This window comes from Salvelinus namaycush, chromosome 6 (assembly GCF_016432855.1).
Source record: "Salvelinus namaycush isolate Seneca chromosome 6, SaNama_1.0, whole genome shotgun sequence".
Lineage (NCBI taxonomy): Eukaryota > Metazoa > Chordata > Actinopteri > Salmoniformes > Salmonidae > Salvelinus > Salvelinus namaycush.
The window spans coordinates 24,014,660-24,039,221 of NC_052312.1; the positions used below are offsets into that span (position 1 = coordinate 24,014,660).

Here is a 24,562-nt window from a genome sequence, read left to right on the forward strand (position 1 = left end):
TTGCTGTCCTGGCACCGCACTGACAGGTCTCATCGTCGTCAGTGATTTTCCTAGCACCGTCGTGTCGCCGGCAAACTTAATGATGGTGTTGGAGTCGTACGTGGCCACGCAGTCATGGGTAAACAGAGATTAAAGGAGGGGGCTCAGCACACATCCCTGTAGCCCCCGTGTTGAGGGTCAGCGTGGCGGATGTGTTTTTGCCTACCCTCACCTTCTGGGGGCGACCCGTCAAAAAGTCCAGTATCCAATTGCAGAGGGAGGTGTTTATTCCCAGGGTCCTTAGTTTTGTGATGAGCTTGGAGGGCACTATGGTGTTGAACACTGAGCTGTAGTCAATGAACAGCATTTTCACGTAGGTGTTCCTTTTGTTCAGGTGGGAAAGGGCAGTGTGGAGTGCAATGGAGATTGCGTCATCTGTGGATCTGTTGGGGCGGAATGCTAATTGGAGTGGGTCCAGGGTGTCTGGGATGATGGTGCTGATGTGAGCCACGACCAGCCTTTCAAATCCTTTCATGGCTACAGATGTGAGTGCTACGGGGCAATAGTCACTTAGACAGGTTACCGTGGCATTGTTGGGCACAGGGACTATGGTGGTCTGCTTGAACGATATGGGTATTACAGACTGGGTCAGGTTGAAAATGTCAGTGAAGAACCTTGCCATCTGAGTACACGTCCAGTTAACCTGTTTTGGCCTACGGTATGTTACTGCCACCCAGTGGTAGTACATAACACATCTGAACTCACCGCTTTTCTGCGTTTTCCTTTTCTTTTTTTCCCCATTTCCTTTCTCTACATTGATAGAGTGGAGTTACTCCATGTAACGTGATTGCGAGGACGCGAACTCACTCCCTTCGTCCCTTCGCGCCATTGCCCGTGTTGTTTGTTGACTCTATCTATTCATGTTCAGATGAACAATAGTACTTCTTTACATTCAAGTGTATAGATCAAGTCATTAAGTTGCTTATTTGGCTTAAAATCGCATTTTAGTTTGTAACATTTGGAAGTCACCAGCTCCTGAGACTCGTCTTGGGTAGACTCTTCCCAAAGCCGCTGTTTGGTGTTCTTGATAGCGCACGACTGTCTCGTGTCACTGGTAGGTCCCATGTGAGCATTTCCGGTTTCAGATTTTCTTTACCTAAAAAAATGTTTTACTCTGTAATGTTCGTGCTAGTCCAGACAGATGCCGCATTCAAAACAAATGGAAACTGGGGACTCGGAAATCTCTGACTTCCGACTTCAGTGTGTTTAAGACAACTGTGAACTAAATTACTTACTCACGTTGGCCACGGAGAGCGAGAGCACACAGTCCTCGTAGACGTCGGCGGCTCACTCACTCTCTCTCTCTCTTTCTCTCTCTCTTTCTCTCCCTCTCTCTCGTTCTCTCTCTCGCACTTGTTCTCCCTCCTCTCTCTATCTCTCTCGTTCTCTCTCTCTCTCTTATCTCTCTCTATATCGCTCTCTCCTTATTTCTCTCTCTCTTATCTCTCTCCATCCTACAGGCCTGTCATGGCTGTGCGGCGGGATCAAAGTGTGACTGCAGCGGAGTAAAAGGAGGCAAGGTGAGTGTGAAACACACACACACACACACACGCACACACACACACACACACACACACACACCTACAGTAATGACCTACTGTAGAAAACAACCATAACATGACACATGACACATGACACCATAACAATGACACTTTTTTGTCTGTGTGCTATCTGCAGGTAAGAAGAGTTTGTTAGAACTGTGTGTTCTATGTGTGATGTTCTACGGGTGATGTTCTATGTGTGATGTTCTACGGGTGATGTTCTATGTGTGGTGTTCTACGTGTGATGTTCTATGTTTGATGTTCTACGTGTAATGTTCTATGTGTGATGTTCCACGTGTGATGTTCTATGTGTGATGTTCTACGGAGGATGTTCTATGCGTGATGTTCTACGTGTAATGTTATATGTGTAATGTTCTATATGTAATGTTCTATGTGTGATGTTCTATGTGTGATGTTCTACGTGTAATGTTCTACGTGTGATGTTCTATGTGTGATATTCCACGTGTGATATTCCACGTGTGATGTTCTACGGGTGATGTTCTACGGGTGATGTTCTATGTGTGATGTTCTACGTGTGATGTTCTACGTGTGATGTTCTACGGGTGATGTTCTATGTGTGATGTTCTACGGGTGATGAACTATGCGTGGTGTTCTACGTGTAATGTTATATGTGTAATGTTCTATATGTAATGTTCTATGTGTGATGTTCCATGTTCTATGTTCCACAGGGCGAGAGGGGTTTCCCAGGACTACAGGGTCAGCCAGGCGTACCAGGGTTCCCCGGACCTGAGGGGCCAATCGGAGGCAGGGGAGAGAAGGTAGGGGCTGCTTCCTGGATCTTGTTGAAGGAGCAACATAATACCTGACTATCTGGGAACTTGAAAACTAATCATTTTCTTCCCTTCTCTCCCTCTCTCTCTCCCTCCTCTCCCCCTCTGTCTTTCTCTCTCTCAGGGTAGTGACGGACTTTCAGGGCCATCCGGTCCAAAAGGAATTAGGGTGAGTGACCCAGATTTATTAACTTGACAAAGTCCCACACTTCTCTCTGTAATATTTCATTTTTCAGTGTACACCATCCTGGAGTGTAGTACTTCCCCCTGTCCATCAGAGGTCCTCGTTTCACTCCAATAAAACAGAAGCTCCATGCTTTTGTATTGACAGCTGTTTCTGAATTGAATGCATCATTACACAAAGTCATCATAACTTATGTTGTTAGTTTATCCTCCTCGTTATTCCCACAGGGACCTCCTGGACTGCCCGGATTCCCAGGAACACCAGGAATTCCAGTAAGTTTCCAACCATTCCCAGTTCTCACCTATTGTAGCGTACCCGTCTGCATCCCTTCTGATACAGAGATGAGTCCCAGTTATCCTCCATTCTCTGGATGTGTGCAATTGCACACTTTCTCGCATGCATTTTTCTCCAGCCAAGATCATATAAAAAAAATGTCCCAGCCTATGCTTACACTAATCCCATGCTTTTAAATGAATGACGGGAAGTGTGCAAGTGCACACTTCTGGAAAAGGGTGGAGAATTGAGATGTTGCCATAATGGAACGTATACTGAACTTTCTCTGGTTGTTTTTGACCTGGCCTGATATCCAGTATGTATTGTCACCACTGAGTCATGTGACCTCACTTCCTGTCTGATGTTTGACTTCCTGTTGTCCTCTGTGTGTTCTCTTCTAGGGTCTCCCAGGACAGGACGGGCCCCCGGGCCCAAGAGGAACTGCAGGCTGCAACGGGACCAAGGTAGGTTATTATGGTTACTACCGACTGACAGCCATACAACTCTGTCGGGTCCTGAGGGAACTCGGGTTCTCCCGAATCTGGACTGAAACTGGCCTAAGTGGTCTATCACACCTGGCCACTAGATGGCAGCATATTGGAAAAGTAACCTATGGGCTGGAGACTGTTGATGCAAAATGAAAGGATTGATTGTGTCTCTTCTTAGGGCGAGAGAGGATTCCCTGGAAGTCCAGGGTTCCCCGGACTGGAGGGCCGATCGGTGGGTCACACACATACACACACTTCTCTGTCCTCTCATACACCTACATCCAGGTTTTTCCCCTGTACTCTTCAATGCTGCATATTACTGACTGTTTTACTGACTCGGCATATGATTTTTGACTGTTGTTTGTATGATATTGTTTAACCTACTTGTGTGTTATACTCGCTGCTCTTGCCTCATGACAGGTTGTCATTGTAAATAAGAATTTGTTCTTAACTGACTTACCTGTATTAAAATATAAATACACATGTGCACCCTGTAATTTCTCTGTGTGGAAACTTGGAAAAGGGAACTAATGAGACTTTGAAATGTATTCATTATCTCTCTGCTCGTTTGCAGGGTCCACCTGGTCTGCCGGGACAAAAGGTTACTATTCCTTCCGGCACTGTACTCAACGGTTGTCGTCTTTAGATAAAATACTGTACATGTACCAGGCTTATCTGTCTGTGTAGCTGTGCTCGTCGTTCTATGTCCGTAGCTAGTACCTGTGTGATGTGTTGCGTTCTAACCGCTTCCCGTTGTCCCTCTACAGGGAGACCCAGGTGATGTCATCTCAAATGACCGCTTTGGACAGAAAGGAGGTGTAGGTTTACCTGGCTTGCCTGGAGTTCCCGTGAGTGTTGTATATAGAACCATAGAACCATTTTGAACTTAACGGATTTTTTAAAAAGGGGACATTTAAAAAAAAAAAAAAAAAAAAAAAATCTGTAGACTTTGTCAAGCGTTTTTTTTCTCATCAAAATGGTAGTCTAATGTAATATATTGCTCGTATTTGGATGATCAGAATCAATAAAACACGAATGGTAAATCATTATGAGAGATCCGTGGAGGCTGCTGAGGGGAGGATTGCTCATAGTAATATCTGGACCGGAGCGAATGGAATAGCATCAAATCAAATCAAATTTGATTTGACCATGTGCTCGATGTATTTGACAGCGTTCGACTCATTCTGCTCCAGCCATTACCGCGAGCCCGTCCTCCCCAATGACGGTGCCACCGACCTCCTGTGTAAGAGATGTCATGTAAACCGTTTCAACGCGTAGCTTTGTGGGTAACACTTGTGGTGTCGCTCTTGTTTCTAGGGTAGCCCAGGCCTTGCAGGATTGTCAGGCCCTGTCGGTCCACCTGGCCCCAGAGGTTATGAGGTACGCTGATACAGGGGCTCTGACAACTTTTTCAGCTCGAGACCCAAATGAGATATTGAACTTCCTCCCGTGACCCAAACGACCTCATTTAAGAAGAAATCGGGTGCAAATATAGTTCTCATAACTTGTGACCTACCTTTCACATGCCCAGGGCACACTTTGTGTCCCGACTCATAGTTTAAGAAAACCCCTGAGGTACAGTTACAACCCAAGTCGTCTTAACTACAACCGCCACTCGTCCGTTATGTTCTGAGGGACTTTACATAGTCAAACTGGTCCCAGACCTGTTACAATTGTTATGTTCTGAGGGACTTTACACAGTCAAACTGGTATCAGACCTGTTACAAACATTATTTTCTGAGGGACGTTACACAGTCAAACCAGTCCCAGACCTGTTACAAACGTTATGTTCTGAGGGATTTTGCACAGTCAAACTGGTCCCAGACCTGTTACAAACGTTATGTTCTGAGGGACATTCAAACTGTCCTCAGACCTGTTGTGACATCCAGTAGTGTGTTTGTGATCTGAAGTCTCACAGATCAAGATAAGAACTTATCCAATGTAGTTTAGGGAATAATAATGTTTTATTGTACTATCAATAGTTATACAGTATACCGTGCGTTATTAATAAAGTTGTGTGTGTTGTTGTTAATATTGTTTTGTGTGTTGTTAATAAAGTCTTGTGTGTTGTTTTGTAGGGTCGTTCTGGGCCTCCTGGTCCTCCCGGTCCTAAGGTGAGTTGCTTTACACCCTGAATCACGCACGCACGCACGCACGCACACACACACACACACACACACACACACACCCTGGGGCGGCAGGTAGCCTAGCGGTTAGAGTGACTAGGTGAAAAATCTGTCGATCTGCACTTAACCCTAATTGCACCAGGGTTGCCGTCATTAATGGCTGATCTCTGGCCGTGACCCCACTCTCTGTTGGTGTTTCAGGGGGAGTGTGATACGCCCCCAAAAAATTCCATTCACACCACACACTTGTACAGGGTACACACTTGTACATGTGTGAAACAGGACAAAAATAAGCACTCCGTATTTGACCTTTGACACACACACACACACACACACACACACACACACACACACACACACACACACACACACACACACACACACACTGATAATAAACTCTGGTAAACTGTCTATTCGGTGTACTAGACTCAGTTCAACTACTGTACACACACTTGTCCATACACACCTAATGTATATTACTGTGTGTACATAATGAATTTTACCTGCAGGCTTTAAGTAAAGTGTTACAGAATACAGTAATACATGTGTTTGTCTTGGTATTCTTCTACTATAGGGTAACATGGGATTGAACTTCCAAGGTCCCAAAGGAGATAAGGTAGGGTCGGCAAGAGAAAGACTGTCGTCAATGGGTGGTAACGATTTGCACTACTGAATACTGATGAGTTTGTGTGTGTGTGTGTGTGTGTGTGTGTGTGTGTGTGTGTGTGTGTGTGTGTGTGTGTGTGTGTGTGTGTGTGTGTGTGTGTGTGTGTGTGTGTGTGTGTGTGTGTGTGTAGGGGGATCCAGGTCTGCTGGGGCCTCCCGGTCCACCGGGACAGGTCGGGGAGCAGAAGAGACCCACAGAGTTAGAGATCCAGAGAGGAGAGAAAGTAATGTTCTACATTTCACACTGTCCCTCGTTAATCAGGAATCCCTTCCATTTCTTTGACCTCAGAAACTCCATGGAATCACTGAATTATTAGGATCTCTATAAAGTTAGTATCTTCTGCGTCATCATTCAAAATGGACCAGTTGTACCTTTTTCCCTTTCCCTTTCCCATTTCTTTTATTGTCATTTGTAGAGCTTGTAGAACATCAATAGTGGTTTAGTCGTTTCTGTTATGACATGTAATGTAAACTGCCAGCCGTGAGTGTGCTCCCTATTTGGCTGCAACTGGATGCGGTCTTGTCCTGGAGGCAGAACTGAGCGATTTCCAGCTATGGGCCAGCTGCAAAGTCAAAATTGACTATATTGTAAAAATGAATGGAAACGAAACTGAGCTTTTTGGTCTTAGTTTAAGGTCAGGGTAACTGGACTGGCCCTAGTGTTCTGACCATTAACATTAACCATTAACAGCACCACCATGCCTCTTAGTTTCCTGTAACTGCAACTCTCACAATGACCACTATATGGTGGCATTCAGCCTCTTTATGAGAACTTCCATTGTCCTATATTACTGGGTAGTCCAACTTAATATACCCCTCTATCGTTTAGCATTTAATTGTGAAAGGTATTGTTTTCTATTCATATCTTGCCGATTTCTTTCAAATGTCAGATTTGAACCCGTTTGACATGATGTCTACATTCTTAACTATTCATGAAAACAGAATTAACCATAATTTATGGATTTTACAATTTGTTGTTGTTATTTCTTTCTTTGTTTCCAGGGTGATCAAGGTTTACCTGGTCCAGCTGGTGATCCTGGTTATCCTGGTCCCCCTGTGAGTATCACTCACTATCCATCATACGATACTGTATATCTCACACGAGGTCGGTGGTACCTTAATTTTGGAGGACGGGCTCGTGGTAATGACTGGAGCAGAATCAGTGGAATGCAATCAAATACGTCAAACATATAGTTTCCATGTATTTGATGCCATTCCATTCGCTCCGTTCCAGACGTTATTATGAGCCGTCCTCCCCTCAGCAGCCTCCACTGGTATATCTATGTTTTCACACACCATCGATAATACTATATACAGCGCATATCATAAGTAATCGTCCCCTTTGGATTTCTTCACATTTCTATTGTGTTACAAAGTGGTATTAAAATGGATTTAATTGTAATTTGTTTAAATGAGGGAGAGAAAAAAAACATTCATACAGTATATCTTGATTAGATAAGTATTCACCCTCCTGAGTCTTTAGTGCCTTGTTGTAAAAAGGATGTATGTTTTGGAATATTTGGATTCCGTACAGGCTTAGTTTTTTTTCACTCTATCATTTAGCTCAGTATTGTGGAGTAACTACAATGCTTTTGATCCATCCTCAGTTATCCCCTATCACAGCCTTTAAACTGTAACTTTTTTAAAGACACCATTGGCCTCATGGTGAAATCTCTGTGCGGTTTCCTTCCTCTCCGGCAACTGAGTTAGGAATGACGCCTTTATCTTTGTAGTGACTGGGTGCTATTGATACACCATTTAAAGCCTAATTAATGACTTTACCATGCTCAAATGGATATTCAGTGTCTGCTTTTTTTTACCAATCGGTGCCCTTTGTGAGGCATTGGAAAAGCCCCCTTGTCTTTGTAGTTGAATCTGTTCTTGAAATACACTACTCAGCTGAGGGACCTTACAGATCATTGCTGTGTGGGGTACAGAGATGGGGTAGTCATTCAAAAGTCCATGCAACTTATTATATGATTTGTTAAGCAAATTCTGACTCCTCAAGTTATTTAGGATTGGCATAAAAAAGGGGGTGAATACTTATATAACCAAGACATTTTATTTTGTATTTCTTTCTAGAATTTCCTTTTCACTTTGATATTATGAGGTATTTTGTGTAGATCAGTGTACATTTTTACAAACTATTATACTATATACACTACATGGCAAGTGGATGTGGACACTCCTTAAAATGAGTAGATTTGGCTATTTCAGCCACACCCGTTCTTGATAGGTGTATAAAATTGAGCAGACAGCCATGCAATCTCCATAAATAAACATTGGCAGTAGAATGGCCCGTACTGAAGAGCTAAGTGACTTTCAAAGTGGCACCGTCATAGGATGCCACCTTTCCAACAAGTCAGTTCATCAAATTTCTGCCCCGCTAGAGCTGCCCCGTTCAACTGTAAGTGCTGTTATTGTGAAGTGGAAACGTCTAGCAGCAACAGCGGCTCAGACGTGAACTGGTAGGCCACACGAGCTTCCAGAATGGAACCGCTGAGTGCTGAAGCGTGTTGCACGTAAAAACCGCCTGTCCTCGGTTGCAACACTCAGTACCGAGTTCCAAACTGCCTCTGGAAGCAAAGTCAAGCACAAGAACTGTTTGAGGGGAGCTTCATGAATGGGTTTCCATGGCCGTGCAGCCGCACACAAGCCTAAGATCACCATGCGCAATGCCAAGTGCCAGCTGGAGTGGTGTAAAGCTCGCCGCCGTTGGACTCGGGAGCAGTGGAAACGCGTTCTCTGGGGTGATGAATCACGCTTCACCATCTGGGTTTGGTGGATGCCAGGAGAAAGCTACCAGTCCGAATGCATAGTGCCAACTGTAATGTTTGGTGGAGGAGGACTAATGGTCTGGGGCTGTTTTTCATGGTTCGTGCTAGGCCCCTTAGTTCTAGTAAAGGGAAATCTTAACGCTACAGCATACAATGACATTCCAGGCGATTCTCTGCTTCCAACTTTGTGTCCCTTACCTGTTTCAGCCTGATAATGCCCCCGTTCACAAAGCTAGGTCAATACAGAAAATGGTTTGTCGAGATCGGTGTGTGTTGAAGAACTTGACTGGCCTCCACAGAGCCCTGACCTCAACCCCGTCGAACACCTTTGGGAGGAATTGGAACGCAGACTGCGAGCCAGGCCCAATCGCCCAACATCAGTGCCCGACCTCACTAATGCTCTTGTGGCTGAATGGAAGCAAGACCGACTCCATATTAATGCCCATGATTTTGGAACGAGATGTTCGACGAGCAGCTGTCCACATACCTTTGGCCATGTAGTGTATCTACGTTGCTTATACACCTGCAAAATACTGTATATATGTCCTCTGCTCAGTGAGCTAGGCATCTGAATAATGCAAGACACTATAATAACAAATCAATCAAATCAATCAGTCTATAGTAGTGTGTGTGTATGATAACGGTCTGATGTTGGATTTGTAGGGTGTATCTGGAGGTTCGAAGGGAGAGAAAGGAGAGCCTGGAGAAGCAGGCAAACGCGGCAAACCGGGGAAAGATGGCGACCCAGGTCCTGCTGGATTCCCTGTGAGTTCGACCCGCAGAGCTACAATGATTCTATACGTTCTATTTCTATGGTTCTTATAGCCAGCTGTCTGTCTGTCTGTATGCTACCTCTGCCTCTTTCGCTCTCAGATTCAGATAGTTTTTTTTTGTTGCATGACTGACAAGGCCACTATTGCTAGATTGCATTTGTATTACTGTTACAGTGTTGTTTGGGTTGTTAGTTGGATTCGTTCTGAAATGTATTTATTTATTTGTATTATGTGTGTACATTTTACTGCACTGTTAAGAGCTAGTAACACAAGCATTTCGTTGCACCCGTTATAACATCTGCTAAACTGTGTACAATACACTTTGATTTGATTTGATAAAGAGAAGTGCGCTAATGACATTCTGAGATAATGACTCTCTCGTTCTCTTTCTTTCTTTCTCTCTCTTTCTTTCTTTCTTTCTTTCTCTATCTTTCTTTCTCTCTCTCTCTTTCTCCCTGTCTCTACCTCCCTACCTCGCTCTCTATCGTACTCTCTCTCTCTATCGCTCTCTCTCCCTGTCTCTCTCTCTCCCTGTCTCTCTCTCTCTCTCTCTATTCAATTCAACGGGCTCTATTGGCATATATTGGAAACAAATAGACAGATACAAATAGATAATAAAGAAAAGTGAAATAAACAATCAGAAATGAACAGTAAGCACTCACAAAAGTTTCAAAGGAATAGAGACATTTCAAATGTCATTATCTCTCTCTCTCTCTATCTTTCTCTCTCACTCAGGGTAGTAAAGGAGACTCAGGCGGCCCAGGTCTGCCAGGTCGGGACGGTGACAGGGTGAGTTTGGCCTCTGATGCTATTTTACACCATACAATAAACTAGATCTACAAATACATGAACTGTTGGGGGCGGCAGTAGCCTGGCGGGTAGGAGCGTTGGGCCAGTAACCCAAAAGGTTGCTGGATCGAATCCCAGAGTCGACAAGGTAAAAATGTGTCATTTTGCCTCAGAGCAAAGTAATTAACCCCCAACAACAACTGCTCACCGGGCACCGATGACGTGGATGTCAGTTAAAGGCAGCCACCCCGCACCTCTTCTGATTCAGCGAGGTTGGGTTAAATGTGTAAGATACATTTCAGTTTAATGCGTTCAGTTGTACAACTGACTAGGTATTCCCCTTTCCCTTCCACGTGTCCTTCGCCATCTCTTCTCTCACTTATCCCATCCATCTCTCTCGCTCTCTATCTGTTTTTCTCTCAGGGGGACAAAGGTGACCGTGGATACCCTGGACCTCCAGGCGTGGTGAGAAATCAAACTCATTCAATCGTATTACAAGCATCGTTTTCTTATTACATTCTTTGTGGGCAAATGGTGGCCTCCCGTAGTTTTAGACATTGTCCACTAGATGGCAATGTAACCCTGCCATTGGCAGTGTAACCTACTCTAGCCCCTGCATCCTGTAATATTCCACTATAACCACAAGATTGCAATAGTAACCTTTCTATCCCATTACTCTACCAGGTGATTAATGGTCAGACAGGAGCACGTGTGGGGCCAAAAGGAGAGCCTGGTTTCCCCGGGTCATCAGGAAGGAAAGGAGACAGAGGACAACCTGGTACGTAACTCTACCCAACAGGAGATAGGACTTGATTTATATTGGACACATGCTGTAAAGAGTGCAATCAGGGCCTGGGTCATTCCACGAAATGAGGACCTTTTGCATTCCTTTGATACTTTAAGTAGAAATTGTGCACCAATATTGCATTTCAAAGGTGTGTTATATTAAATGAAGTGCCCTTTAATATAGACCACATGAGAATTCCATACATCAGATTTGTATTATGAATAATGGTTTGCTAATGTGCCCAAATTCCTCATTTTGACATGTTCCACCATCAACACTGTGTTACTTCTAGGAAGATTTAAACCCACCTAAACCCACTATCATTGTAAAGCCCTAGTTATATTGTTGCTTTGACAAATTAATTTCCGAAGATGATCATTTATTTTGTGTGATTAGTGATTCGTGATTCATTTCCATCTGTCCCTCATTTAAAGGTGAATATTCTTTAAAAAAAAAATATATATATATATATATTTATAATACTTTGAACATCTAGTAGTCAAACCATAGAGTAAAAGCAGGTGAGCAGGTTCTATTCTTTTTGGCTATTTTCTGGTGACCCCGGTTTTGTGGAAAACTGAGCGGGTCGAGCATAACACACCATCCCTGTTACCCATAAGTAAAAAGGCTAGAAATGTTTTAACAATGTCATTTTATTTGTGAAGCTTGCATTCAATTACCACTTCCTGTTGCACACAACAGGGATTTAGTGCTGATTTAGGATGATTTAACCCTGTTACAGTCAAACCTCTTACTTTATTTGACACTTAATAAGTTACACTTCTCGTTTAACGAACCCGCCTATATTCATAAAGCGACTCAGAGCTGATCCAGTATTAGTTTTAGATGTTTAGATCATAAGGAATACGATTATATGAACACGGAGGCTTGGTGAATACAGAGCATAACCCAGTTTTCATGGTGACCTTTCCCCTTTGACCCTGTCCTCCCCAGGTCTCTCAGGTCCTCCAGGCCAACCAGGAACCCCAGGTAATGGAGGTGTAGGCCAACCCGGTTCCCCAGGCTTCCCAGGAGAGAGGGGCCAGAAGGGAGACGAGGGCCAGCCAGGCATCTCCCTCCCTGGGCCCCCAGGACGAAATGGGTCCCCTGGGCTTCAGGGACCACCAGGCCCTCCCGGGGTCGCAGGGGTCTCCACAGGGGGCGGTAACTGTTTAGGAGGGGCCCCCGGCTTACCAGGACAACAAGGAGACAGAGGGTTTCAAGGAGAGACCGGACAGAAAGGTGGGTCGGAGAGAGAGAAAGAGAGAGAGTATGTTTTTTTTTGTGTGTGTGTTCACTGTTGTATACTTCCAGAGTATTGTCATGAAGGAGAGGTGTTTTGTACAGTATTGTGTTACGGGAGTGGGGCTAATAATGAACTAACAAATGTATCATTGAAGTGATCCCAACTGGCTTCTATGTCTGTCTTTCCCCTTACCTACCTACTTACTTACTTTACTGTCTCTCTCAGGTGACAAGGGAGAAACCTGTGTGAACTGTTTCTCACGTGGGAATTCCATCACCGGGGCACCAGGCCCTCCCGGACCTCCTGGGTTCCCAGGTAAGACTGCACCCCTCTCACCTGGTCACCTGTCTCTCTACCTGTTTTTTTTTATATCCTCACCTAGTACGGAATAAGACCGAGTGGAGAGGCGAAAACACACACCTGATTTCGCAATGTGCAGGCCACCGTAACACAATACTGTACACAACACCTCTCTCTCATCATTCTCTCCTTTTACCTCTCTCTCCACCCTCTCTCCTCTCTCCTCCCTCTCTCAGGTGGACCAGGAGGACCAGGGGCTAAAGGTGACAGAGGATATCCAGGTGGCCCAGGGCCCTCAGGTTCTTCTGTAAGTATTTCCTGTTTGTCACTTCCTGGTTTGAAACTGGTTTGAAGCTGGGTCTACACAACTTTATAGTAACCTACAGACTGACTTACTTGGAGCCGGTTTCCCAGACGCCGATTGAGCCTAGTTCTGGACTATTAAACAATAATCTCCATTGAAAATGCTTTTTAATCCAGGATTAGGTTTAATTTGTAGAGTAGTCTAGAGTAGCCTTGATAGAGTAACTAAATGACCCCTCCATCCTTCCATCTCTCTCTCCTCCACCCCTCTCTCCCCAAGGGTTTGCCTGGTCCCCAGGGTGCACCTGGTTTCCCAGGAGAGAAGGGTGACCCAGGTGAGGCTATTGCTGTGGATGGGGGGAGGGGCGACAAGGGAGACACAGGGTTCCCCGGACCCTCTGGCCTGCCTGGTCTGGACGGAGGACCTGGTCGCAATGGAGTTCCTGGAGCTCCTGGACCCAAAGGAACATCTGTGAGTAGCAAAGTGTCCATCTCTCTCCCTCCCTCCATTTATCTATTCATATATTTATTCATCCATCCCATCCACACCCTCATCCATCCAACCCTATCTTCTTTCTATCTATCCCTCCTGCTCTCTATCCCTCCCTCCCTACCTTCCTCCACCCATCTATCCATCCATCCCACCTCATCCCTTCATGTCTCTTTCCCTCCATCCATCCATCCCTCCCTTCATCCATCCATCCATCCATCCATCCCATGCAACTGTTCCTCTCTCCCTCCATCCATCCATCCCTTCACCTTACCTCTTTCCCTATCTCCATCTATCTATCCATCCATCCATTTCTCCCACTACATAGCATTCTATATTAACCCCTCTACACTCCTCTGCAGGGTTCTCTGTTAGTGAAGGGTGAGCGAGGGCCTCCAGGTGAGCCCGGTCTGCAGGGTATCCCAGGTGACAGGGGTGTCCCCGGATCCCCAGGCTTCGGCCCTCAGGGGCCATCTGGAGAGAAGGGTGTTCAGGGCGTCTCGGGGAGAACGGGAACACCTGGAGCACCAGGTAAGATATGTTGGCTGATATACTTGAAAACCAGGGATGTACACTCTTATAAAAAAAATGTGCTTTCTAGAACCTAAAAGGGTTCTTCAACTGTCCCCATAGAGAACCTTTTGAAGAACCCTTTATGGTTCACGGTAGAAGCCTTTCGGATTCCATCTTGAACCCTTTCCACAGAGGGTTCTACATTGAACCTAAAAGGGTTCTTCTATGGGGACAGCCGAAGAACCTTTTTGGAACCCTTTTTTTCTAAAAGTGTAGTAACTGAAATGTTGATAAAAGTGAGATACATCGACACACCTGGGGTCCTGGGAGGTTGTGTTATTTCATTGGTATCATACTTTTACCATTAGCTTTACCTGCTGCTCTTCTATGACAACAACTCTCTTGTACCCTTATTCCCTAACCTTTGACCCTTGGCCTTTGACCCCTGACCTATAGGCACTAAAGGTGAGCCGGGCCAAACGATAGCAGAGAAGGGACTCCCAGGACCTAGGGGACAGGATGGAGACCCCGGTCTTCCTGGAAACCCAGGTAAATAACATGTAATCTTTACCTGCACAGGTTCACACTCACCTGGATAGGCATAAGCTTTCATCCAGAATGATGATGACGGACGTAAGGTAACAGACAGCACAGATGTTTTTTTTTATTTTTTTTATGTAATTCTATGAAGTATACGCTAGTGAGCTGTTTAGTAGTAGTGTAGTTAATGTTTGCCAAAACAAAGTGTTAATTTCTGTGTCCACAGGCAACCCCGGCGGGCCAGGACAGCCCGGTTTCCCCGGCTTACCAGGTGCCAAGGGCGACCCCGGCCTCTCCGGCATTGGACTGCCAGGACCCCCCGGCGCTAAAGGTAAACACTAAATACCTGGGCAGGTATACATTCACTGTCATCTATATGGTTATAATATAAACTTCATGGACCAATTTCCGGAACACAGATTAAGCCTAGTCCTGGAGAATCTCCATTGAACATGCTTTTTAGTCTCGGACTAGGCTTAAGGCCCTGACGTCCACGCAAGATGGCACAGCCATGATCTCTCTCATAGCACCATAGCACCAGAGTGATTTGAGTGTTTTACAGTAGTGCCTTATACTATAAACAATTATCACAATCACTCACCTGTCCCCGCCCGCAGGATTCCCAGGCTCATCTGGAGTGCCAGGTGGTCCCGGAGGTCCAGGAAGACCAGGAGTGGACGGCCTCCCCGGTGAGCCAGGTGGACCTGGAGCTAAGGTACGTACCACAACGACACTACTATAGATGGATCTTAATACTGTACTAGTTACAGATTAACATTGTCATTTACAGTGTCAAGAAAAAGTATGTGAACCCTTTGGAAATACCTGGATTTTGGTCATAAAATTTGATCTGATCTTCGTCTAGGTCACAACGTTAGACAAACGCAGTCTGCTTAAACTAATAACACACAAACAGTTATATGTTTTCATGTCTTTATTGAACATACTGTGTAAACATTCACAGTGCAGGGTGGGAAAAGTATGTGAACCCTTAGATTTAATAACTGGTTGACCCTCCTTTGGCAGCAATAACCTCAACCAAACGTTTTCTATAGTTGCGGATCAGACCTGCACAACGGTCAGGAGGAATTTTGGACCATTCTTCTTTACAAAACTGTTGAAGTTCAGCATTATTCTTGGGATTTCTGGTGTGAACTGCTCTCTTGAGGTCATGCCACAGCAACTCAATCGGGTTGAGGTCAGGACTCTGACTGGGCCACTCCAGAAGGCTTATTTTCTTCTGTTGAAGCCATTCTGTAGTAGATTTACTTCTGTGTTTTGGGTCATTGTCTTGTTGCATCACCCAACTTCTGTTGAGCTTCAATTTGCGGACAGATAGCCTTACATTCTCCTGCAAAAATTCGTGATAAACTTTGGAATTCATTTTTCCGTCGATGATAGCAAGCTGTCCAGGCCCTGAGGTAGCAAAGCAGCCACAAAACCATGAAGCTCCCTCCACCATACTTTACAGTTGGGATGAGGTTTTGATGTTGGTGTGCTGTGCATTATTTTGTGCATTATTAGTTTAAGCACACTATGTTTGTCTATTGTTGTGACTTAGATAAAGATCAGACCAAATTTGATGACCAACTTATGCATAAATCCAGCTAATTCCAAAGGGAATTATAGCAATGAGAATCCAAACTGGATAGCATTGTATCAAGCTAAGGTTAAGACTGAATGTAGACAGACCTGCACAGAGCAGTCGAAGGAATATGGCCACACCACATTTAGCTAGCAGTATAGCTTTTCCTCCCAACCCAACCGAACAGAGCACAAGCGACTGAAAGTTTCAAATCGTAGAAGAGGTGGATGAAGGGTTGCCATGATGTCCTAAAGAGCTGACTGGAACCGGGATGAGAATTGAGGACCCATGTCTACCGGGAGTCCATGGATCCGAAAGACGTGCTGCACCTTGAGTTGGGCCGTCTCTTTAGCAGAGGGAGAGCTTGAGAAGAGGAATGAAGTGAGCGGCTTTGGAAAACCGGTCCACTACTGTGTTGCCATCAGACGGGGGAAGACCCGTGACGAAGTCCAGGGATATGTGAGACCAGGGACGATGAGGGACAGGCCGTGGTTGAAGAAGACCAGCCCGAAGCTTGACAAAGAGTCTTGTTTTGCGTGCAGCCGGCGATGAACGTCCGGGACCATGGTAGGCCACCAAAAGCGTTGTCGCACAAAGGGCAGGGTCCAACGGGAGCCCGGGTGGCAGGCAAGCATGGAGGAGTGGGTCCACTCCAGGACCGATGAGCGGACAGCATCATGCACAAACATCTGGTTATCTGGCCCCCCCAGGGGTTCGTCTGGGAATTCTGCGCCTCACGGACCTGCTTCCCTATTCCCCAGCTGAGTGCCGTTGCCAGACACGAGGTGGGAAGGATGGTCTTGGGGTTGGAGGGTGTAGCTGCGGGGCTATAGCGCCTTGACAGCGCATCCGGCTTGATGTTCTTGGATCCTGGTTGGTAGGAGAGGAAGAAGTTGAACCGGATGAAGAGCAGGGCCCACCTAGCTTGCCTGGAATTGAGACGCTTGGCAGTACAGAGATATTCCAGGTTCTTGTGGTCGGTCCACACAATGAACGGATGTTCCGCCCCCTCCAGCCAGTGCCTCCACTCCTCCAACACCATCTTCACCACAAGAAGCTCACGGTTCCCCACATCGTAGTTCCTCTCTGTGGTGTTGAGACGATGGGAGAAGGCACAGGGATGTACCTTGAGGTCCAGAGCAGAACACTGGGACAGGACAGCCCCCACTCTGACATCCAAAGCATTGGCCTCCACCACGAACTGGCGGATGAACCAAGATTGGAGCTGTGGTGAAATGATGTTTGAGATCCTGGAACGCCCGGTCAGCAGCTGGGGACCACGTGAACGGAACCTTGGGAGAGGTGAGTGCAGACAGGGGGGAAGCCAGGGTGCTGTAACCCCGGATAAAGAGGCGATAAAAGTTGGAGAATCCCAGGAAACGTTGCAGCTGCACCCTGGACGTAGGCTGGGGCCAATCCACCACCGCTCTCACCTTCCCAGGATCCATCTGTACACTCCCTGTAGCGATGATGTAACCCAGAAAGGGGATGGTGGAGCGATGGATTTCGCACTTCTCCGTGGTCACAAAAAGCTGGTTCTGGCGTGGAGCACGTGTTCTTGGGCGGAGTGGGAGTAGACAAGGATGTCATCGAGGTAGACGAAGACGAACCGGTTCAACATGTCTCGGAGAACATCATTAACCAGAGCCTGGAACACAGCTGGGGCGTTGGTAAGGACAAATGGCATGACTATATACTAGTAGTGACCGCTGACCATGTTGAAGGCTGTCTTCCACTCGTCCCCTTCCTGTATCCGCACCAGGTGGTAGGCGTTCCGTAGGTCCAGCTTGGAGAACACAGCGGCTCGAAGGCAAAGGAGATGAGTGGTAGTGGGTAGCGGTTCTTCACCGTGATGTCGTTGAGGCCCCTGTAGTCGATGCACAGGGGATGCACTTCTCCACAAAGAAGAACCCTGCGCCGGCGGGGGAGGCAGAAGGACGGATGAACCCTGCAGCTAGGATGTCCTCTATGTAGGTCTCCATAGATGAACCCTGCAGCTAGGATGTCCTCTATCTAGGTCTCCATTGCCTTATTCCCTGGACCCGACAGAGAGTACAGTCATCCCCGGGGCAGTGTGGTGCCTGGGAGAAGGTCGATCCCGCAGTCATAAGGTCGGTGCGGAGGAAGTAAAGTGGCCCGGGCCTTACTGAAAACCTCCTGGAGGTCCTGGTACTCCGCGGGAATGGCGGAGAGGTCCGGGGCAACTTCCTGAGCCCACCGGAAGATGTCCCGGGGCAGGCTATGCTGACTTCAGGCAATGGGTGTGGCAGAATGGGCCCCAGCCCATGATTGAACCAGCAGTCCAGTCAATAAGGGGATTGTGTTGCTGGAGCCAAGAGAATCCCAATACCACAGGAACCTGAGGAAACTTAATCAGCATACATTGGATTGCCTCGCTGTGGTTCCCTGACACTTGTAGGTTGATGGGAGTGGTATTGTGAGTGACCCGCTGTCCAGTGAGGAATCCGTAGAGTTGCTCCAGCAAAGTCTTGAACACCTGGTCATGGCGTTCTACCAGGGTTTGGAGTGCCTCCATAAGACATTGTAGTAACTCCTCGTGTCGTCCAATGGTGGCTCCTTACCAGGGATACAGCATTGTGGAGCTGGTCTGAGTCTGCTGGGTCGGTCATGGCCAGTTCGTACTATCACGTATTAGGGAAGACCCAGATGCAGACAGTGTCGAAGTAACAAAAGTTTATTACTAGAAAAGGGAGCAGGCTAAACGACAGGTCTTGACCTGGCAGACAGAGGTCAGTAATCCAGATCAGAGTCCAAAAGGTACAGAACGGCAGGCAGTCTCAGGGTCAGGGCAGGCAGAGGTCAATAATCCAGTGTGGTGGGGCAAGGTACAGGACGGCATGCAGGCTCAGGGTCAGGGCAGGCAGAATGGTCAACGCCGGGAAAACTAGAAAACAGGAACTATAGAAAAGACAGGAGCAAGGGGAAAAACGCTGGTAGGCTTCACTAACAAAACGAACTGGCAACAGACAAACAGAGAACACAGGTATAAATACACAGGGGATAATGAGGGGAGATGGGAGACACCTGGTGGGGGGTGGAGACAATCACAAAGACAGGTGAAACAGATCAGGGTGTGACACCAATGCTCCTTGTAGGACACATCACTGCACTCTATACTCTTCTGTAAACTGGTCATCTCTGTATACCCATCGCAAGACCCACTGGTTGATTCTTATTTATAAAACCCTCTTAGGCCTCACTCCCCCCTATCTGAGATATCTACTGCAGCCCTCATCCTACACATACAACAAACGTTCTGCCAGTCACATTCTGTTAAAGGTCCACAAAGCACACACATTCCTTAGTCGCTTGTCTTTTCAGTTCGCTGCAGCTTGCGACTGGAACGAGCTGCAACAAACACTCAAACTGGACAGTTTTATCTCAATCTCTTCATTCAAAGTCTCAATCATGGACACTCTTACTGACAGTTGTGGTTGCTTTGCGTGATGTATTGCCCTTTGTGCTGTTGTCTGTGCCCAATTATGTTTGTACCATGTTGTGCTGCTGCCATGTTGTTGTCATGTTGTGTTGCTACCATGCTGTGTTGTCATGTGTTGCTGCCATGCTATGTTGTTATCTTAGGTCTCTCTTTATGTAGTGTTGTGTTGTCTCTCGTCGTGTGTTTTGTCCTATATTTTTATTTAATTTGTTTTTATTTTTAATCCCAGCCCCTGTCCACGCAGGAGGCTAAAAATAAGAATTTGTGCCTAGTTAACTAAAGGTTAAATAAAAAAATATATTTAAAAAAATGTTAACAAGGTCTCCATTTGTGTGTGTTTGGGTATTAATTAGAGTTTTCTATTTGTGTGTGTGTGTGTGTGATAGGGAGAGCCAGGATTCGGGTTGCCAGGTCCCCAGGGCCCTCCAGGCTTCCCTGGACCCAAAGGATTAGCTGGACCCAAAGGAGACTCCGGTTTCCCCGGCAACCCCGGCTCGCCCGGACGTTCCGGCTTCGACGGTGGCCCTGGTGCCAAAGGTACGGTTCCAACTTTTATTGGTGTAGTCGGGTGGAGTTAGGAGCTTAGGAACACTGAAGATCCACCGATACTGAAAATATGGCTTTTTTTAAAGTTATTATTTCCTCTTTTTATAGATCAACAACATCATACTCTAATCTTGCCACATTATTTCTGGTCTGATTTTTACAGACACATGTTAAGCCTAGTTCTAGACTAAAAGCATGCTCAGTGGTGTCTTCAATAAAAGTTATACTTAGTCCAGATCACTGGCCGTCGGTGCTGTTTAAGAAGAGGGAGGACGATTTTTTTTTTTAATGAGCGAGGCCTTTTTTATATTACAGCATATTGGATGACTGTCATTCATATTCCATTCACCCAGCTCAATGTAATATCGATAGGTTTAGGCTACTACATGATACTCTAAACAAGCTAGCTATTGATTTCTTTTAAGGAAATGTATTTGTTCAAAAACTGTTCAACTATTGTCTTTCTACTACTCATCACATTTAACGTACTGCAGTGCTAGCTATCTGTAGTTTATAGATTCATTCTCTGATCCTTTGATTGGCTGGACAACATGTCAGTTCATGCTGCAAGAGCTCTGATAGGTTGGAGGATGTCCTCTGAAAGTTGTCATAATTACTGTGTAAGTCTATGGAAGGGGGTGAGAACATAGGTTTTCTAGACTTCTAGGTTTTGTATTGAAGTCAATGTACCCAGAGGAGGACGGAAACTAGCTGTTAAAAAGAGTAAATAATAACTTAGTAATCTTTAAAGGCACTTTAATTTGAAACCACTGACAGTAAAGGCATATCAAAAAACATCTGAAATTCACTGAGGAGGATGGTCCTCCCCTTCCTCCCCTGAGGAGCCACCACTGGTCCAGATAAAACATATTCTGTTAGCCAGCTAGTTAGTTGGTATTGCCATGTTAACAAGTGTGTGTTCTGTACCTGTTTGTCTCCCAGGTTACTCTGGTATCCCCGGTACACCTGTTAGGTAGCTAGCCAGTTAGTATTATTTTGTTAACAGGTGTGTGTGTTCTGTATTTGTTTGTCTCTTCCAGGTGACTCTGGTATCCCTGGTATATCCGGAGCCCGTGGCCCTCCAGGTTCACCCTCCATCGGCTCTCAGGGCATCCCCGGCCCCATTGGACCCCCAGGACCCATGGGCTCTCCAGGTAAGACAACCTAGCTGACCTTTGACTAGACAAAAATCAGGTTTGATTAATAGTTTGATTAGAGATTGACATCTAGTTTGATTTATGGCATTTGTATCTAGTTGCTTACAGCGGACCTTGTAATATCACCATAATTTGTACGTAATGCTAAGAACTTTTATCAAATTGAACCTCTGCAAAGTCTAATTCACGAGAAAACCATGTAATATATATGTATGTATATTTATGCTGTATTTTCGAAATATAATATTTTGTTCTATTTTTGTTTTCAACACGTTAACATTCGGTTGAGATGACTCAATATGTGTTATCTCGAATGTATTTTCTCCGTCACAGATTGGTATGTGCATTATCACCTTCACCACATACTCATAACTTATATGAATGTGTATTATGTACAGCATCTCAATGGACTGGCTATGTGGTTCAGGCTATGTTGTCACACTTGTTATTAGGAAAGTAACATAATTCCTCTGCAATGCTTTTGAGCACCAAATAGTTTGTAAACAGTTTGTAAGAGGTTAAAGGGTTTGTAAAGGGTTTGTTTGTTTGTCGTGCACTGAATGATGTCACCATGGGTGATCATGTGACGGTTGCATCTCAGAGAGATGCATTCTGGGTTATCAGTCATCGATGGTACCCTGATCTTGGGAGTTCACTCTTATTCTTCTTCTCATCTCTCCTCACAACAGTCTTCTCATTGCTCTTCTTATTTTGCATGTTGTCACAGTCTCTTTGGCAGTCCACTTTTCCTGCACTTGTTTTTGCCACTTTGTTCACTCTTAAACACAATTTGCCTTCCTCTTTAAAACTAATACAGTTGAAGTCATAAGTTTACATACACTTAGGTTGGAGTCATTAAAACTGTTTTTTCAACCACTTCACAAATGTATTGTTAACACACTATAGTTTTGGCAAGTCGGTTAGGACATCTACTTCGTGCATGACAAGTAATTTTTCCAACAATTGTTTACAGACAGATTATTTCACTTATAATTCACTGTATCACAATTCCAGTGGGTCAGAAGTTTACATACACTAAGTTGACTGTGCCTTTAAACAGCTTGGAAAATTCCAGAAAATGATGTCATGGCTTTAGAAGCTTCTGATAGGCTAATTGACATAATTGAGTCAATTGGAGGTGTACCTTTGGATGTATTTCAAGGCCTACCTTCAAACTCAGTGCCTCTTTGCTTGATATCATGGGAAAATCTAAAGAAATCAGCCAAGACCTCAGAAAAAAAATTGTAAACCTCCACAAGTCTGGTTCATCCTTGGGAGCAATTTCCAAATGCCTGAAGGTACCACGTTCATCTGTACAAACAATAGTATGCAATTATAAACACCATGGGACCACGCAACCGTCATACCGCTCAGGAAGGAGATGCGTTCTGTCTCTTAGTGATGAACGTGCTATGGTGCGAAAAGTGCAAATCAATCCCAGAACAACAGCAAGGCACCTTGTGAAGATGCTGGAGGAAACAGGTACAAAATTATCTATATCCACAGTAAAACGAGTCCTATATCGACATAACCTGAAAGGCCGCTCAGCAAGGAAGAAGCCACTGCTCCAAAACCGGCATAAAAAAAGCCAGACTACGGTTTGCAACTGCACATGGGGACAAAGATCGTACTTTTTGGAGAAATGTCCTCTGGTCTGATGAAACAAAAATAGAACTGTTTGGCCATAATGACCATCGTTATGTTTGGAGGAAAAAGGGGGAGGCTTGCAAGCTGAAGAACACATTCCCAACCGTGAAGCACGAGGGTGGCAGCATCATGTTGTGGGGGTGATTTGCCGCAGGAGGGACTGGTGCACTTCACAAAATAGATGGCAGCATGAGGTAGGAAAATTTTGTGGAATTATTGAAGCAACATCTCAAGACATCAGTCAGGAAGTTAAAGCTTGGTCGCAAATGAGTCTTCCAAATGGACAATGACCCCAAGCATACTTCCAAAGTTGGGGCAAAATGGCTTAAGGATAACAAAGTCAAGGTATTGGAGTGGCCATCACAAAGCCCTGACCTCAATCCCATAGAAAATTTGTGGGCAGAACAGAAAAAGCGTGTGCGAGCAAGGAGGCCTACAAACCTGACTCAGTTACATCAGTTCTGTCAGGAGGAATGGGCCAATATTCACCCAACTTATTGTGGGAAGCTTGTGGAAGGCTACCCGTAACGTTTGACCCAAGTTAAACAATTTAAAGGCAATGCTACCGAATACTAATTGAGTGTATGTAAACTTCTCACCCACTGGGAATGTTATGAAAGAAAGAAAATCTCAAATAAATCATTCTCTACTATTATTCTGACATTTCACATTCTTAAAATAAAGTGGTGATCCTATCTGACCTAAAACAGGGACTTTTTACTAGGATTAAGTGTCAGGAATTGTGAAAAACTGAGTTTAAATGTATTTGGTTAAGGTGTATGTAAACTTCTGACCTCAACTGTATGTCATTAGTCACACTCTTCTTTTGTGCCTGCCACACAAAATAACTAAGTCTTTATTCACCTCCACTCATGGCACTCACAGTTCTGAAGGCTCCGTCATCATGTACAGTATGTCATGTTGGATAGACGTAGAGCATTGTAAACCCTCATCCCCCCCTTCCCCACCTCTCTTTCTTACTCTGTGATGTTCCTCATCCCCTCCGCCCCATTTTGAATATACACCCTCCTTACCCGCTGTCTTCTGACCTTTGACCTCAAGGCGAGAAAGGTATTGTACCACAGCCTGTCTGGACTATAGTCTCCATCTGGCAGCTGATTGGTTGATTGGTACTGTATTTCTGTGTGATTGGTTGATTGGTTAAGGGACTGTACATCTGTTTGGTGTGACATCTTTACTCCAGCTATCTTTACTCTTTGGACTCCCGAGTGGCGCAGCGGTCTAAGGCACAGCATCTCAGTGCTTGAGGCGTCACTACAGACACCCTGTTTTGAATCCAGGCTGTATCACAACTGGCTGTGATTGGGAGTCCCATAGTGCGGCGCACAATTGGCCCAGCGTCGTCCGATTTTGGCCGGTGTAGGCCGTCATTGTAAATAAGAATTTGTTCTTAACTGACTTGCCTAGATAAAGAAAGGTTAAATAAAACATACATTTAAAAATAAAGAAGAGAGATAATAATAGAAAATGAGGTTATTTGACCGATTCTGGACTGATAAATGGAACCTTTATAATGTGTT

At 45.3% G+C, this 24,562-nt stretch overlaps 1 protein-coding gene across 1 annotated transcript in view; it reads left to right on the plus strand.

The window, feature by feature from the left end:
• Window positions 1–24,562, plus strand: part of col4a5 (collagen, type IV, alpha 5 (Alport syndrome)) — a 94,565-nt gene that overhangs the window by 32,388 nt on the left and 37,615 nt on the right. The window contains exons 2-28 of the mRNA XM_038996251.1: window positions 1,500–1,559; window positions 2,270–2,359; window positions 2,496–2,540; window positions 2,783–2,827; window positions 3,230–3,292; window positions 3,495–3,548; window positions 3,891–3,917; window positions 4,084–4,164; window positions 4,634–4,696; window positions 5,395–5,430; window positions 6,017–6,058; window positions 6,240–6,332; window positions 7,111–7,164; window positions 9,549–9,650; window positions 10,394–10,447; window positions 10,871–10,912; window positions 11,132–11,225; window positions 12,189–12,476; window positions 12,706–12,795; window positions 13,017–13,087; window positions 13,364–13,555; window positions 13,936–14,104; window positions 14,543–14,635; window positions 14,853–14,957; window positions 15,244–15,341; window positions 20,058–20,208; window positions 21,258–21,371. Of these exons, the coding sequence (XP_038852179.1) occupies window positions 1,500–1,559; window positions 2,270–2,359; window positions 2,496–2,540; window positions 2,783–2,827; window positions 3,230–3,292; window positions 3,495–3,548; window positions 3,891–3,917; window positions 4,084–4,164; window positions 4,634–4,696; window positions 5,395–5,430; window positions 6,017–6,058; window positions 6,240–6,332; window positions 7,111–7,164; window positions 9,549–9,650; window positions 10,394–10,447; window positions 10,871–10,912; window positions 11,132–11,225; window positions 12,189–12,476; window positions 12,706–12,795; window positions 13,017–13,087; window positions 13,364–13,555; window positions 13,936–14,104; window positions 14,543–14,635; window positions 14,853–14,957; window positions 15,244–15,341; window positions 20,058–20,208; window positions 21,258–21,371 (2,416 nt within the window). The remainder of the gene's footprint in view (window positions 1–1,499; window positions 1,560–2,269; window positions 2,360–2,495; window positions 2,541–2,782; window positions 2,828–3,229; window positions 3,293–3,494; window positions 3,549–3,890; window positions 3,918–4,083; window positions 4,165–4,633; window positions 4,697–5,394; window positions 5,431–6,016; window positions 6,059–6,239; window positions 6,333–7,110; window positions 7,165–9,548; window positions 9,651–10,393; window positions 10,448–10,870; window positions 10,913–11,131; window positions 11,226–12,188; window positions 12,477–12,705; window positions 12,796–13,016; window positions 13,088–13,363; window positions 13,556–13,935; window positions 14,105–14,542; window positions 14,636–14,852; window positions 14,958–15,243; window positions 15,342–20,057; window positions 20,209–21,257; window positions 21,372–24,562) is intronic.